At 44.1% G+C, this 15,679-nt stretch overlaps 1 protein-coding gene across 1 annotated transcript; it reads left to right on the top strand.

Moving 5' to 3' along the window:
- The first annotated feature begins 1,246 nt into the window (after positions 1–1,246).
- Positions 1,247–14,434, top strand: LOC138813613 (vomeronasal type-2 receptor 116-like). Its single transcript, XM_070002013.1, has 7 exons — positions 1,247–1,497; positions 2,148–2,396; positions 7,860–8,148; positions 8,526–9,335; positions 10,734–10,961; positions 11,986–12,109; positions 13,518–14,434. Exons 1-7 carry the CDS (start codon positions 1,247–1,249, stop codon positions 14,432–14,434), a joined length of 2,868 nt encoding a protein of 955 aa, XP_069858114.1.
- The last annotated feature ends 1,245 nt before the right edge of the window (positions 14,435–15,679 follow it).

Raw genomic sequence — 15,679 nt, 5'->3', positions numbered from 1 at the left:
CTATATGAAGCTGAGTTGCAGAACCAGACTCCGTTCCAATCAACACATGAATGGAAAAAGTATTGGAGTTTTTTTATTGTGAAAATACTGTACAGAGGGGTCACAATTACATGGGCAAGGTAATGAGTACATTTCTTATCAAGCATTGTTGTGCAATTATATGTTTGAGTCAGGAATATGGGAGGAAGTGGAGATCATCATATTCAGTAAATCTCCCTGACAAAAGAAGCAGTGGTAGATACTGGACACCATGTGAAAAATGAAGCATACAACCTATGGGTGGGGAAGAGAAGGGAAAACTGTAGAAACAGAAATGTACTCATTACCTGACTTACATAATGATAACTCCTCTGTACAACACATTTACAATACAGACAGACAGACAGACAGAAGGACAGACAAATAGAGAGATGCATTAACACCCAACACAGATCCCCAAGTTTTCTCTCATATTTGAAATGTAGGGAGAAGAAGGCTTAGAGTACCACAGTAGATATCAATGACAATGAAGTAGAAATTGTTAGCTTCGTCAGCAAGAAAACATGACACATGGTTCAGGCAGAAAAGGCAAACTGCCTGCCCACAGTAGATGGAAGAGCTTGGAGAGAACAGAGGAAAAGAAAAAGAGGAAAAGAGAAAGAGAGAGAAGGGGACTTGTGCTGAGCCAGGACCACAGCGGATGTGGAAGTGACCTCAGAGTCTGGGGAACTTCTCACTGTCCTAGGGAGGTGTGACCAGGATGGTCCAGGAAGTGACCTCCGTGGATGAGGAAGTGACCTCAGAGTGTGGGGTCCTTTGCTGACTCACAGTCAAGGTGATTGACAGGTGACTACTTGTTCAGGCTGGTGAAGAGGAAGTGGGGAGGGCCTGTTCTCTTGGGCAGACATAACAGAAATAGAGTAATAGATGAGGAGAATGGGATAAAAGTTTGTCCTCTGAGCCAGCCACAGGTGACTCATACCTGTAATCCTGGGTATAGAAGCAACAAAGATTTTTACCTCAGAACCCAAGTCAGGCTAGGCCCCAGCACTGATGCTCTTGCAAGGTCTTGCTGGCTACCATCACCAAATAGCATTTGCATCCTTACTTTTCCAACTTACATTTGCCAAGCCCTTCCTCATAAATATATGCAGCCAGTTCACAGAACCAGCCACCATGGTGAACTCTGTGCAGAGCAGGACCCTATGCTGTGACCTTGGTTTCACTTCTAGTATGAGGAACTAATAGAGAAGACAGGTAGGGAGACATGGACAGAGCTGGCACCACCCGGCTGTCCAAGTGGGAAAAGAATTCCCGGAGCCCTCAGGACATGATGGGGACACAGCAGAGCAAGAACCATCCATACACCCACAGCAACCAGGATCCTCAGTGTGCAGGCCTGCTATGTTCCCAGAAAGTCACAGATCATAGAACATCTCTGTCTAACAGTGGACCACCACAATATATTGATAGGTGCATTCTGCTGGTCAATGACATGCAAGCACGAAGAAGTTCAAGGTTCAGAGTGCAAATATCCAATTGCATATGTGCATTGACCTTAAAGTATTCATCTTTAATGGTTGAATTCAGGGAGACTGTTGGTAAGACCTGGAGCACTAAATGAATGCATTGACCACTTCTGGATACTTATGCATGTGCAGTTGGTATGGAAACCTGCTGTGGTTTCCTTGGCCCTGGGTTGTGAGTCTGCCCATCTTTATCTTTGACTGTGCTCCAATAACTCTCATTGGGCCATTTCTGGCCATGGCACTCTATGGTCATTTGACCTTCACATGGCATCCTCTGGTGTCATCCATTCCCATCATCCCTAGTGACCCTTGATTGTGTGTACTTGTTTTCTTTTCAACTTTTTGCTTTCACACAAGTTTGTGAACAACTCAACAAGAAAGGAATCCATCCCTGGAGTTTCATTATCTACAGTCTTGGATGAAATCATGGTCCTGAGGGTGTGGAGGAAGATAGTACACATGTTTTCTAAGTTGTGTTTTCACCTTGAAGCTGGACCCCAGATGCAGAGCCGGAGGGAAGAATGGCCTTGTTTTCCTGTAGGAGAGTGTAGGAGGCTGGTGGTACATCCCAATGGCCATCTAGGAAACAAAAAGCCACAGAAACTGAAGATCCATTTAGACACCCACCTGACACTGCAGGCTCAGTGGACAGCTGGAATTGCAGCGCCAGGCCAAAGGAGCAGCAATGTTCCTTGTGGCTCTGACACTGCTTCTCCTCCAGCATCCACACCTGGTCAGTTCCTCTGAAGACGGCAGACACATTTGCACAGAGAAATCTGTTGCCCACAGCAGGGGAGATGTGGTCATTGCTGGATTTTACCCCCTCTATTCCTGGGAATTCTTCGTTCAAAACATGAATAACCCTACCCTGCAGCAACAGAACATTCAGTAAGTGATTTCTTGGGTTTCCTTAAAATGTGAATTTTTTTCTTTGTGTTACAGTCAGAGGTGGGGGGAAGTTTGGACACAATCACTGATGTCCTCTGCATCTTCTACACTGCCCTCACTACAACAGCTCTACTTCATTTCAGGTTTTCCTGATGAATATTTTTTCTTTCTTCCAAGGGTACAGAGTTTTCTGTCTGTCTTCCATTCCACTCCCCTTTCCAGAGATATCCGACCACCCCACCATCACTGTGACTCCTCCACTCATCACTGTTACTCAGGGTCACTGGGGTGACTAAGAGTCCATACAAAGACACTAAAGAGCAATGTCCCCATCCAGAGGGCAAAGGCCAGGGAATCTTCAATCCATTCTGTTCTTTATACTTTTCAAAACAGGACCAATGTTTGGACCTCCTTCAGGGCAATGTATCTTAGGATAGACATGCAGTGTCTGCTTGGCAATCTATCTTAGGATAGACATGCAGTGTCTGCTTCTGGGGTTATTTCATGTCAGCAAAGCTCTGGGAATGGGGAGCTGCTGGACAGATCAGTAATAAGAGATCCATGACTAGTTTGATTTTTTCCATGTCTTGGCCTGTCTCCTATGTCATTCCCAGAAACTCTGTTTCCAATCCTTGTTCTCCAACATCTTTCCAAGCTTCTTTATTTTTCCCTGCTCATAACTTCCTAAACTAGATTTGAATGATTTTTTTCATATATATTGTCAGTAATGGGGCTTGAACTCTGGGCTTGGATGCTGCCCCTGTGCTCTTCAGCTTAAGACAAGCGCTCCACAGTGCCACTTCCAATTTTCTAGTGGCTTATTGGAGATAAGAATCTCATGGACTCTTCTGCCATAACTGGCTTTGAACCATGATCATCAGATCTCAGGCTCCTGAGTAGCTAGGATGACAGGCATGAGCGAAGGTACCTGGCTTTTTCATATGTTTTATACATACTTTGATTCATTCATTTGACCCAGCTGAGCTCACTACATTCAGATCTACAGAATTCTCTATAAACTAGGGAAGTCACGGATGAATCTTCTCAGACAAGTTGTGTGGAAACACCCTGTATGGGCTTTGTTCAGAAGAGGAATACTAAATTCCATGAGAGGTATGTGAAGGATATTGAAGCCAGCTGAACATGGTGAGGAAGTGAGTGAGAAAGATGGGGCTCATGTGTAAACCCAGCCTTAGAAACGTACCCCCATAGAAGGTGAGAGATGTCAGAGCTATCTTCTTCTCTGTCCATTCTCTAATTGAGCTCTGTGTGTGTGTGTGTGTGTGTGTGTGTGTGTGTGTGTGTGTGTGTGTGTGTGCATGTTCACATACACTCTGGTACTCAGGCATCATCTCAAGTCCGGATGGCTGTCCCTTATCATTTTCCCTTATGGCTGGCACTCTACCACTTGACCCACAGCTCTGCTACCAGTTTCTGTGGGGTTTCTTGCACATAAAGAGTGTCACAGCATTCCTGCCCAAAGTGACTACAAAACATAATTCCCGATCTCAGCTTCCTCAGTAGTTATAATTACAGGCCTGAGCCACCAGTTCATAATTCTTATTTAGTATTACTGACATTCTAGCTGTCAAGCATCAGAGTTATATTGTATACAAGGACATCAGCAAATAACCAGGAAAACTGAGATTCTCTTTATGAGAATTTCCCAAAGATGATTATATGGAATGCTAGGAGAACTCACCGTTCTGGAACAGTCTTGATTCATATTGGCATGTGATACCATCAGGCCTTTGAAATATCTCCAAATTACACCAGTGGACCTGGTCTGGCTTTGTGCCTGTCTTTCCAGAAAATCCAGGCAGGCTTCAATGTTACTGAGTCTGTGGTGACTTCCACAATGGCACCACTAGAGGGAGGCCAGGCATTGTGAGAAGTCAGCTGTGAGGTGATAAACCACTTCAGTACCAGAGAAAACCAAAGGCAATTTTGGTGACAAATACTCTGTGGTTCTAAAAACTGCACGAGAACTCTAATGAATCATGGGTCCAAATATGCCTCCTCCTGGGTGCACAGGGGGAACATATGCCTCGTCCACAGGGAATGGCCTTGTGAGTGGATTCTGCCTAGCAGTGGCAAGATCTGTGTGCTAGACCAGGCCTTAGTCACAGCTGTGGCCACCAGAACTCTATTACACCTGGAATACCAAAGAGCAGGTTCACCAAAACAGATGAAGGTTAATGAAGTTTCCCTCTAAAAGTAGGGACTTGGGATCCTGGACTTTGATCACAGAAGAAGAAATTCTAGACAAGTCACAACAGTAAGAAAATGTGGCAGAGCTTTCCTGAGTAAGGAAGCAAACAAACAAGCAGGCAGACAAACAGGAAACAGAAAGGCAAAGACACACTCTAACTGAGGAGAGACACACAGCTCTTGGGCTGCCAGGGGTATTCAGATGGTAAAGGCAGAAGGTCTGACTTCAAAGTTACACAAACATAGGTTTGTCATCCTTTGCTCTAATCACTCCTGGTGTTACATTTTCTGATTTTCTGTATGTTTTGACCATTCTTTCCAGATGATTATCCTTGAGGGAAAAAAGGTGTGCTGTTGTCTATGTTTGGGGTAGGACGTTGCTTAAGTTTGGGCAAAGCATTTTGGGGGGAACGCGTACACAGTACAAGAAAATTGTAAATTCATATGATGAGAAATGCATCTTTCAGGAAGCAATGCAACCTGTCATCTCTCTTTGAAGTAAAGATAGTAGCCCTGTGTTTCAAAATAACATGTTTCTGAGTTGCCTCCTCTAGGACTCTTTTTTTTTTCAATTTATCCAGCTTCTCTTTGTGCTCAATGACTTTTTTCCCTTAATCTTAAGATATGTAGATGGATCAATAGCTCTCTATTTGCTGTGAGCCTCCAAAACCTCATTTTTTACTAATCTATTCTACTCCACTTTCCCTTACATGACTTCATTCCCTTAACATTAAGGGAAGTAGATGGACAAGCTTTAAGCTTGAGTTTTTTTAGTTCCTGGCATGCATTATTAATCATTTTCCTTAGTCTATCCTGCCTGAGAACAGCATCCTCGGTCCACTGCAATCAAGACCAATACAGTGCTGGATGAGCACTAAGATCGACTCAGGCTGAAGGTGGTAGAGGTGCTTTCATGCGCCAAGATGCCCACAACCATACACAATTAGTGATAGCTAGATTAGAATTCAGACTATCTGGTGGTAGATGACTTTCCCAGGTACTGAGGTGATTACAGATTCTGCCAGAGGCTGCCCTGGCTAGGAAGTCATGGCACAGTTCTAGTGCTATCACTTGGCCCACACTAAGCTATGGGACAATATCACCATCTTACTTCCCTGTCTTATCCATGCCAAGTAGGATGGAGATCTATGCTGTGTCACAGCAGCTTGGTAAGGTTTGTAAAGAAAGTCACAAGCCGGGCATGGGTGGCTGACGCCTATAATCCTAGCTACTTAGGAGGTTGAGGTCTGAGGACCAGGGTTCAAAGCCAACCCAGGCAGAAAAGTCTGTGAGACTTTTATCTCCAATAAAACATCAAAAAGCCAGAAGTGGCGCTCTGCCGCAAGTGCTAGAGAGCTAATCTTGAGCTGAAGACTTTAGGGTCAGATCCAAGACCTAGAGTTCAAGCCCCACAACTGGCAAAAGAAAAAGGAAGCCACAGGGACATCTTGGTGAACACCAACATGCACTCAGGCTATGGAGCATCCAGAAAGCCCAAACTGACATGTGGATACACTTAAGCCACACTCTAGCTTATGCTGCTGTAGACCAATGCACACTGGATTCCTATAGCGACGTCAGTTTCTGCCTGGTGCCATCTTGAGCACTGTCCGTCTAGGGCAGTGGTCCCTGAGATGATTCACTGAGCAACAAGACTGGGACTGACCAGATGACAACAGAGTCACATAGCCACAGTGCCTTCACCAGGTTAAGTAGGAAGACAGGTGTCATCCTACTCTACCCATGGTGGAAACTGATGGAAACGGCATTTGGTTGTGCCTCAGGGACCTTCCAACACCTCCTGAAAGAATCTAATGGAAGCTGGGGTGCCAGAACCAAACAGTGCCTCTAGTTTATGCTGGATTATTGGTCCAACCATGACATGCCTGACAAAGGGTTCTAAGAAAAACCCTGACCCACTCTTATGCCCTGCTCACGAGGAGGTTGTATCTCATACCTGCTCTCGTTCACAAGATTGGAGCAGGGAGGTTGTGGCAGTGTCTTCCTTCTCTGTTCTAAAACAGTTCTAGAGGCACAATCTAAAGGTCTTGACCCAAAGGTAGAGACTATAAGCACTTCACCAGCACTAGTCTCAGTGTATGTGAATGGTTCTGAGATTTAACTTTAATTCTCTCCCTCCCTGCAATGTCAGAGGGTTTCTGCCCACACTGAGCTACTAATGCTGGTAATGGGGAGGAACATGGAGATGGCTTCTTCCCCCTTTTCTCACACATCTTTTTCTGTTGTTTGTTCTACTAGAGAAGTACCCTCCAGCCCACACCCCCTGACTCTCATCTGTTCTTTGTTGGGTGAGGTAATCTTCATGTTCAAGCTTCCTGGCCTACCATCTTGCTCTGCTTCTAGGGAATCCCCTTGAATGATGACATACTCTGAGTCACCTTAGTGTTCCTCTACCACATCAAATGAATTGTATTTCTCTGTTTTTCTTTTTTTTTTTTTCGTTCTTTTTTTTGGCCGGTCATGGAGGCAGAACTCTGGGTCTGGGTGCTGTCCCTCACTTCTTCAGCTCAAGGCTTGTGCTCTACCACTTGAGCCACAGCACCACTTCTGGCCTTTTCTGCTTAGATGGTGCGGGGGAATATAACCCAGAGCCTTATACATACAAGGCAAGCACTCTACCACTGAGCCACTTTCCCAGCCCTTCTTTGTTTTCTTTACTTTCCTCACAAGGCAAGATTCACTTCTATGCAGAAGGATGCCTCATTGGCAAAAGTGTGGCAAGCAAGTACAGAGACAAGGCAGCCTGTTTTCCTATTTATTCCTAACACTGCAGGCCCTGCCTCTCTGCTGATATTGGTTGAACTCAGGTGGACAATCTGCTCCCAATTTGAGTTGTATTTCTTAGGAATTTCTTCATATGCACAGCTAATTCAAGGTACTCAATGGCTTAGTATGTGAGCTGGGCATGCACCTATGTCCCAACAGGCAGCAGCGTTTTCACATATCTACAGGTGACAGAGAGGAAAAGCCACCTTTCTCATCCCTCCTCCTCTCTCTGCAATCTCAGAAGAATAGTCATCTCATACATGCTAATCAAGGTCTGTTCAGGAGCACTCCCAATTCCAAAAACTTGTCCAACACTCCAAATTATAATGCCCTCCTATTAGAAGACAGGATCTACACCTATTAGTGTGTGTAGAGTTACGCATTTGATTAAACAAAGTCAAGAGATTTGCAGTTAATCATTTGTAATGCTCCTATACCTACCCAAATGTTGTGTCCTCTGTACAGGATCATTTTAAAGAAATACCAATTGCTTCTCACCCTGCTGCTGGCTGTGGAGGAGATCAACAAGAATCCCCATCTGCTACCCAACATGACTCTGGGATTTGAGATCTATAGTGCACACTATTCAGGTACTGATCTGTTAGAGGATCCACTCACCTGGCTGTCTGGGAAGAATAAAAACAACCCTAATTACACCTGCAGAAGAGACAGCAAGGCTATAGCGGCACTCACAGGAACCTCAAGCACATCTGTCCCAATCGGGACTCTGCTGGACATCTACAACCTTCCACAGGTGAGGCTGGGAGGGGTGGGCAGATGTGAAGCCATGTCCACATGGCCTCTGTCCTTGACAGACTGAAGAAGAGGTGTTAGCACAAGCCTTTCGAAATGCATGATTTCACAGGGAAAAGACTCCAAAAGCAGGTGGGACATACACATATTCATTGCTGCAAATAAAAGGAGGGGTGTAATGAGAGGAAAGGATGACCCAAAGCTCTGAGCCTTATCCGTACATGTCTACAATGTGCTTGGAACATGGGAGATGACTTTGCAAGTGGGATAAGCAAACTTTTGCTTCCACCTCTGCCAGTTGTTGTGTAGTTCACATCAAGACTGAGACTTTCCAATGACTATCCTCTTCCTGGTGTTGTGTTCATTGTTTCCCTGTAGTTCACCTTTGGGACTTTTGATCCTCTCCTGAGTGACCAAGGAAATCTCGGTACTGTCTATCAGATGGCTGCCAAGGACACGGGTCTAGCCTTGGCCATGGTCTCCTTGATGCTTCATTTTAGCTGGACCTGGGTGGGACTGTTCATCACCGAAGACAACTATGGTGTGTGGTTCCTCTCAGATTTGAGAGAAGAGATGGGCAAGAATGGGGTCTGTTTTGCCTTTGAGAACATGATCACTTACAATACCTTCACAGATTACTCAGATGATCTTTCCATGTATCGCCAGCTAATGGACTTATCAACCAATGTGATCATCATTTATGGGGACAGTAAATTTCTTCTAAGCTTTATTGTTAAATTTGGGCATATTTTAATTACAGGGAAAGTCTGGATCATGAACTCACCCTATGATGATGTCACCATTGGTAAAAGATATTTTCTGATCCACTCCTTCCACGCATCCCTCACCTTCTATCATCATCATAGAAACACTGCTGGGTTCACCAATTTTATTCTGAAAGATACCTTGTCCAAGAACTCAGGAGATAATTCCCTTCCCACGTCATGGATTCAGTCTGTTTATTGCATCCTGATTAAGTCTGACTGCAGAGACTTGGGGCACTGTTCATACAATGCCACACTGCATTGGTTGCTGAGGCATATTTTTGACATGACCATGTCAGACGAGAGTTACAACATCTACAATGCTGTGTATGCTGTGGCCTACGCCCTCCACCAGATGCTCCTTTATCACATGGAAGAGCCACGAGTACACAATGCGCAACCAAGAGCATTTCTCTCTTTACAGGTAATGGCTTTGCTTTTGGGTGACCTACCCTAGACATACAGACTTTCATAGAAGCTTTCATAGCAAATGGAAACATCTGGCTACATTTTGGAAAATACAAGAAACAAGGGCTGGGAAGGTTGCTCAGAGATAGAGTGCTTGCCTTGCATGCATGAGTCTTGGGTTTGGTTCCTCAGTACCACCTAAGCAGAAAAAGTCAGAAGTGAAGTGGCACTGTGGCTCAGGTGGTAGAGAGCTAGCCTTCAGCTGAAGAGCTGAGGGGCAGCGCCACTTCAGGGCCCACACATGACAAAAAAAATGTATTTTCACAAGCCGGGTGCCAGTGGCTCACACCTGTAATCCTAGCTACTGAGAAGGCTGAGATCTGAGGATCACAGTTCAAAGCCAGACCAGGCAGAAAAGTCCATGAGACTATTATCTCCAATTAACCACCAGAAAATTGGAAGTGGCACTGTGGCTCAAGTGGTAGAGCGCTGGCCTTGAGCTGAAGAGCACAGGGACAGAGCCCAGACCCAAGGTTCAAGCCCCACAACCAACAAACAAAAAGAAAAGAAGATACAAGAGACAGTGGGCCTGTTCTGCTCTCCATGAAATCACTGTAGAGCTATGAAGACAAGCTCTTGAAGAACGCTGCATCCATGACAAGGAAGTGCTGTGTCTTCTGTCCCCATCCTCATTCTGTGGGGAAAAACCATCCCCATTTCAATAGCATATATCCACATTGTCCTTGTACCTTTTTAAAATAACAGATCAAGGGTGACTAGTTCTTGAAAACCTAAGATTGTCTGGACACAAGTGGTTCACACCTGTGGCTCTCTCCTGACTAAATTAACCACCAAAAAGCCACAGGCAGATCTGTAGTTCAATTGATCGAATGTTTATTATGAAAAGGAAAAAAAATCACCTCAAGTTGAGTGTCTAGGCCCTGAGGTAGAGCCACAGGACAGAATACACACACACACACACACACACACACACACACACACACACACACACACACACACACACACATTGAACTAAGTCTTGCTTAAGGTAATCTTTCATAGCTCTCATAAACCTTCTATGATTCTACTTAGTTTATTATTTACCTTTATTTCAGACTGTCTGATCACAATTATAAAATAATGCACTTCAGAAAGGCATTGAGATATGTCATATTGTAATTCATTATTTGGTTGGATGTGGCTGGAGTTTCATTCCCTTGAAATTGAGTTTCTGCATCCCATCTTGGATAACCAGGCTTTAGAAACTTCTTAACATGTTAGTCCTCTGTTGTCCTGCATTTGATACAGTTGGTTGGATTCCTGTGGTGTGTGTGAATCAGGGGTAATCCATTGTTCTAGGGTTCTGTGATAACACTGGGAAGCATTTCACCATACTGTAATGTGTCCCTTTTAGCTGCATCCCTTTTTGAAGAAGATCCAATTTACCAATCCTGTTGGAGACCAAGTGGTTTTGAATGAGCAAAGGAAATTGGAGGCAGAGTATGACATTAAGAGCTTTTGGAATTTTCCAGAAGGTCTGGGACAAAGGGTGAAAGTTGGCGAGTTTTCTCCATTTAGGCCACATGGTCAACAACTGATTTTGTTTGAAAATCTGATAGAGTGGCCCATAGGAATTACCAAGGTGGGTCATTTCTGCATTTTTCCCTCTCTCTTTTTTTAAAAAAAAGTATTGTTATTAGGAAGTAGTTGTAGAAAGAGCTTACAATTCCCTAAGTGAAGTTATGAGTACAATGCTTGTAGACAATGCCACCACATCCTTATTTCCCCCCCCAAGGTTAGTCATTTCTAGCCATAATGTCATGATCTATGCATAAATATGCAATAAGCTTATTCTGTTTTTGACCATGTCCAATAAAAGTGAGACTCAGGCTCAGTGGTGTACATTTCACAAGGTCTGTTTCTGGAAATTACTTACTAACAGATTCATGAAGGGAATAGAAGAACATATCATTACAATATGTTGTTCTATGTTTGCATATTGAATATCATAAAAGGTGAATGACACCTGTGAAGCATCATTCCAGCACTGTGACAAAATATCTGAGGTAATCAAATGAGAAGGCAAAAGGGCTTGCTTTGCTTCTGCCTGGAGATTTCACACCATGGTTGGGTAGATGCTGCTTTTGAGTCTGTGTGTTGAGACAGGATGTAATGAAAGGAGCATCTGCCAGTGAAGTTCACCCACCTCATGGCAGCTGGGAAGCCAAGAGAGATGTGAATCGCCCTGGGTACATCAGCACCTCCAAAGTAATTAGCCAGGATTATAGTGTGGGTTTGAAATTTCTCTGAGTGATTTTCCTCTCATGCTCTTGTTCATCTGCTCACAGATGAATAAAAGAGAACACATATCATCACCAGAAATCAAGAATGGGATGCAGGATTAACTTTCATTTCCTATTTTCCTAGAATTAACATCCAGCTCTTAAAGGCTGCATGACTTCCCGATAGCATGAGGGGCTGGGCGACAAGGCCCCATATGTTCTTCAGGTCATGTTAGATGAAACTCTAAGAAGGCTCAATCAATAATTGGCTCTGTGTATATAAAGATTATGGGTTTTGATGATCTTTTCCCCGAAAGCACTGGAGTGTCTGGGATGTCAGGTCAAAGGATGAAGAGTCACTAACCTTCATCTGTCTGTTCTCAGACTCCTCAGTCTGTCTGCACTGAGAGCTGTGGTCCTGGATTCAGGAAGGCCTCTCTGGAGGGAAATGCTACCTGTTGCTTTGACTGCATTCTTTGCCCAGAGAATGAGATTTCTAATGTGACAGGTGAGTCTGTCACTTATGGAGAAATTCCCATCTCCTTTCCTAACCTTAAGTCCATCCAAGCCAGTGGAACGATCGACATTCGCACGGCAGAAACACACATGCACCTTCATGCAGAATTCCATGGCTACCATAAACCATATTTCTTAGAAGAAACAACCCACTGTCCCTCCATTACAAATCTGATTGTATTTTCTAATCTATTACAGGCTTCATCTTGAGAATACCCCTGTACCCCTCTCCTCGGTCACATGTTTTGTATTTAAAGAAAACAGACAAAAACAAAAGAAACAAAATATCAAGGACCAGTTGTTGCTCTTTGAAATGATGTGGAATTGTGGGTCTAACACAGCCTTTCATTACTGAGTGCCCATTGCTGCTCTTTCTAGTTAAATTTTACTTTCTATTTAGCATAACTAATAATACAAGGGGCTTTGTTATGATCACTCCATATCTGACACTACACTACATTGACTAGCAATTACTCAAAAGTAATTGATTCAGAAGTAGTTTACCATGTCCATTTCATTTCCCTTCTCCCTCCTCCAGCTGATCTTCCCAGACCCTCTCATATCAGTGGAGGAGCATTGTTTTTGACACAGATCAAATACTCAGGAAGTTTGTGTAAGGAGAGTAAGGAGTAGGTTGCGGTTGGATTAGACCCTCTTGTTAAATTGAAGTGGTTGGGGCTGATTCTATATTTTCCATTATTTCTGGAATGAGTAGCAGAGAGCCAGAGTGGTATGCCATGTCAAGAATGCAGCACATAAGGCTAGGTAATTATATATTACACCTGCAATCCAAGGTAATCAGGAATTTGAGATTTGAGGATAGAGCTTCTATGCAATAATGGGCAGGAAACTCAATACAAATCTTTTCCACAATTAAGCACTCAATAAGCTGGAATTTGAGCTGTGGCTCAAGTGGTAGAGTAGTAGTTTTGAGCATGAATACTCTGGACAAATACACAGGACCAGAGTTCCTGCACTGTAGGAAAGACAGAAATAAAGAAAGATAGAAAGACAGAAAGACAGGAAGGAGGGAAGGAGGGAAGGAAGGCAATAAGGAAGGAAGGAAGGAAGGAAGGAAGGAAGGAAGGAAGGAAGGAAGGAAGGAAGGAAGGAAGGAAGGAAGGAAGGAAGGAAAGGAAGGAAGGAAGGAACGAAAAGAGGGAGGGAAGGAAGAAAGGATATAAACAGAAAAAAGAAAAAGGGAGGAAGGAAAGAAAAAACATGAGAGAGAAACAGATTTCACCTGAAGGTATTTTGATATAGAGAGACACAGTACTTCTTACTGAAAGCAATACAGGTCACCTCGAGAATCAGGGAAAATGAGCTGCTTGAGTGGAGGTGGATGAGAGGAAAGAGAAATTACTGATCGCAGACTAATAGTGATTCTCACTCCTCACCAGACATGGAGCAGTGTGTCAAGTGTGCAGATCACCAGTTTGCCAACACCCAGAAAAACCACTGCCTCATGAAAACTGAGAGCTTCCTGGCTTATGAAGACCCCTTGGGCCTGGCTCTGATCTGCACAGCTCTCTGCTGCTCTGCACTAACAGCTGCTGTCCTTGGGGTGTTTATCAAGCACCAAGACACCCCCATTGTCAAGGCCAATAACCGGACCCTCAGCTACATCCTGCTCATCTCCCTCACCTTCTGCTTCCTCTGCTCCTTGCTCTTCCTTGGCCGTCCCCACACAGCCTCCTGCATCCTCCAGCACACCACATTTGCAGTGGTCTTCACTGTGGCTGTCTCCACGGTCCTGGCCAAGACCATCACTGTGGTTCTGGCCTTCACTCTTACTGCTCCAGGGAGAAGCATGAGGCAGTTACTGGTGTCCCGGGCTCCTAACCTCATCATCCCCATCTGCACCCTCATCCAGGTGACTCTCTGTAGCCTCTGGCTGGGAATCTCTCCTCCCTTCATTGACACAGATGCACACTCTGAATATGGCCACGTCATCATCCTGTGCAACAAGGGTTCTCTCACCGCCTTCTACTGTGTCCTGGGATACCTGGGTGCCCTGGCCATGGCCAGCTTCACGGTGGCTTTTCTGGTCAGGAACCTGCCTGACACCTTCAATGAGGCCAAGTTCCTGACCTTCAGCATGCTGGTGTTCTGCAGTGTGTGGCTCACCTTCCTGCCTGTCTACCACAGTGCCAAGGGGAAGGTCATGGTGGCTGTGGAGGTCTTCTCCATCTTGGCCTCCAGTGGAGGTCTCCTGGGCTGCATCTTTGCTCCCAAATGTTACATCATCTTGATAAGACCTGAGAGAAATTCACTACACAGGTTTAGGGAGCGACCTCCTGGAGGAAATAAATCTTAAGAGGAACATAAATGTTCTCTAGAATGCTTAGAGGTTCTGAGACAAATCTATACAATTTTGTCAGTCAAAATTAGTTTGACCTGAGGGATTCCTTCAACAAATAAGTTACCCTTACTCATGTTTCTGATTATGTTAGAGTCAGCGCAAGGTTCCATTTAGACCTCCTAAATTTCCATTTGATCCTGGATGTCCTTTGCTTCCTTCAAAGTAATCTGCCTTTTATGCTATCAGTCGTCCATTTGAGTACATTGTCTACTGTGATTCTTCCATTCCCTTTATGTGGGCTATATCATTGCTTGAATATCCATATATTGCTAAATTCACTGATATATGAACATTCATCTTGGTTAAATTTTCCATGCTTTGGTTACAATTTCTTGAGTATATTTTCTAAGATTGTTGTACATTTCTGTTCACATCTTTGCTGTTTTGCAATATTACTGAATGTGTTTTCCTAAGAAACTTCTCTCCTCTCTCCCTCTCTGTCTCTTTCCTCTCGATCTCTCTCTCCTCCCCCTCACCCACCCCTCTGTCTTTCCTTTCTTACTCTCTACCTTTAGAAATTTAGATCAGGATATTAATCAGCACCAATTTCCTATGGGAATCTGTATGTGTTCTTTTTCCTGGAAAATGGGACAGGGCATCAACGTGACTTATGCAGAACCACTAGAGGAATAGTTTGATTATTGGTCCTTATTTCTCACTGGAAGATGAAGGTAGAGAGTGCATGACTGTCTGAGCTGAGCCTTGTCATCTTAGCCCTAAGTATCCTCAATAGTAATAGATAGAAAAAGAGCAAAGGATCCCAAGAGAGGGGGAAATACCGTAGATCATGCTCAGACTAAATATCTGTCAATGTTCTTTATATAGTACGAGAGAAGGAACAATTCAACCATTCAGAACATTCCCTGAAGAAATAAGAATCTGTTGCCGGTTTGTTTGGAGTGGTAAGTGAGGCTTCTTGACTTGCCATTTTTCTTGTGTTTCTATGGCTTGTTCTGCTCACTGGGAAATGGCAACAGAGCAGTCAATGAAAAAACTAGAGAATAGTTCTCAAAATGCTCTAGAAACGCTACTGATAAGCATGCTGACTGAAAAGGGCCCCGTTAGTGGCAGAGTACAAGGTAAAGGCTGTAAGGGAAACATTGGGAATCCAGATGTGAAAGAAGTTAATGAAGCCAAGAAGGGCCAGATGCTCTTAGTTGGACAGAGATAGGGGGTACTTGAGGAGTTTCTGAAATCTGC

This window comes from Dipodomys merriami, unplaced genomic scaffold, assembly GCF_024711535.1.
Source record: "Dipodomys merriami isolate MVZ:Mamm:240054 unplaced genomic scaffold, mDipMer1.0.p SCAF_6, whole genome shotgun sequence".
Lineage (NCBI taxonomy): Eukaryota > Metazoa > Chordata > Mammalia > Rodentia > Heteromyidae > Dipodomys > Dipodomys merriami.
The sequence above is the reverse complement of the archived record's forward strand: the minus strand, read 5'-3'. Positions and strand labels throughout refer to the sequence as shown.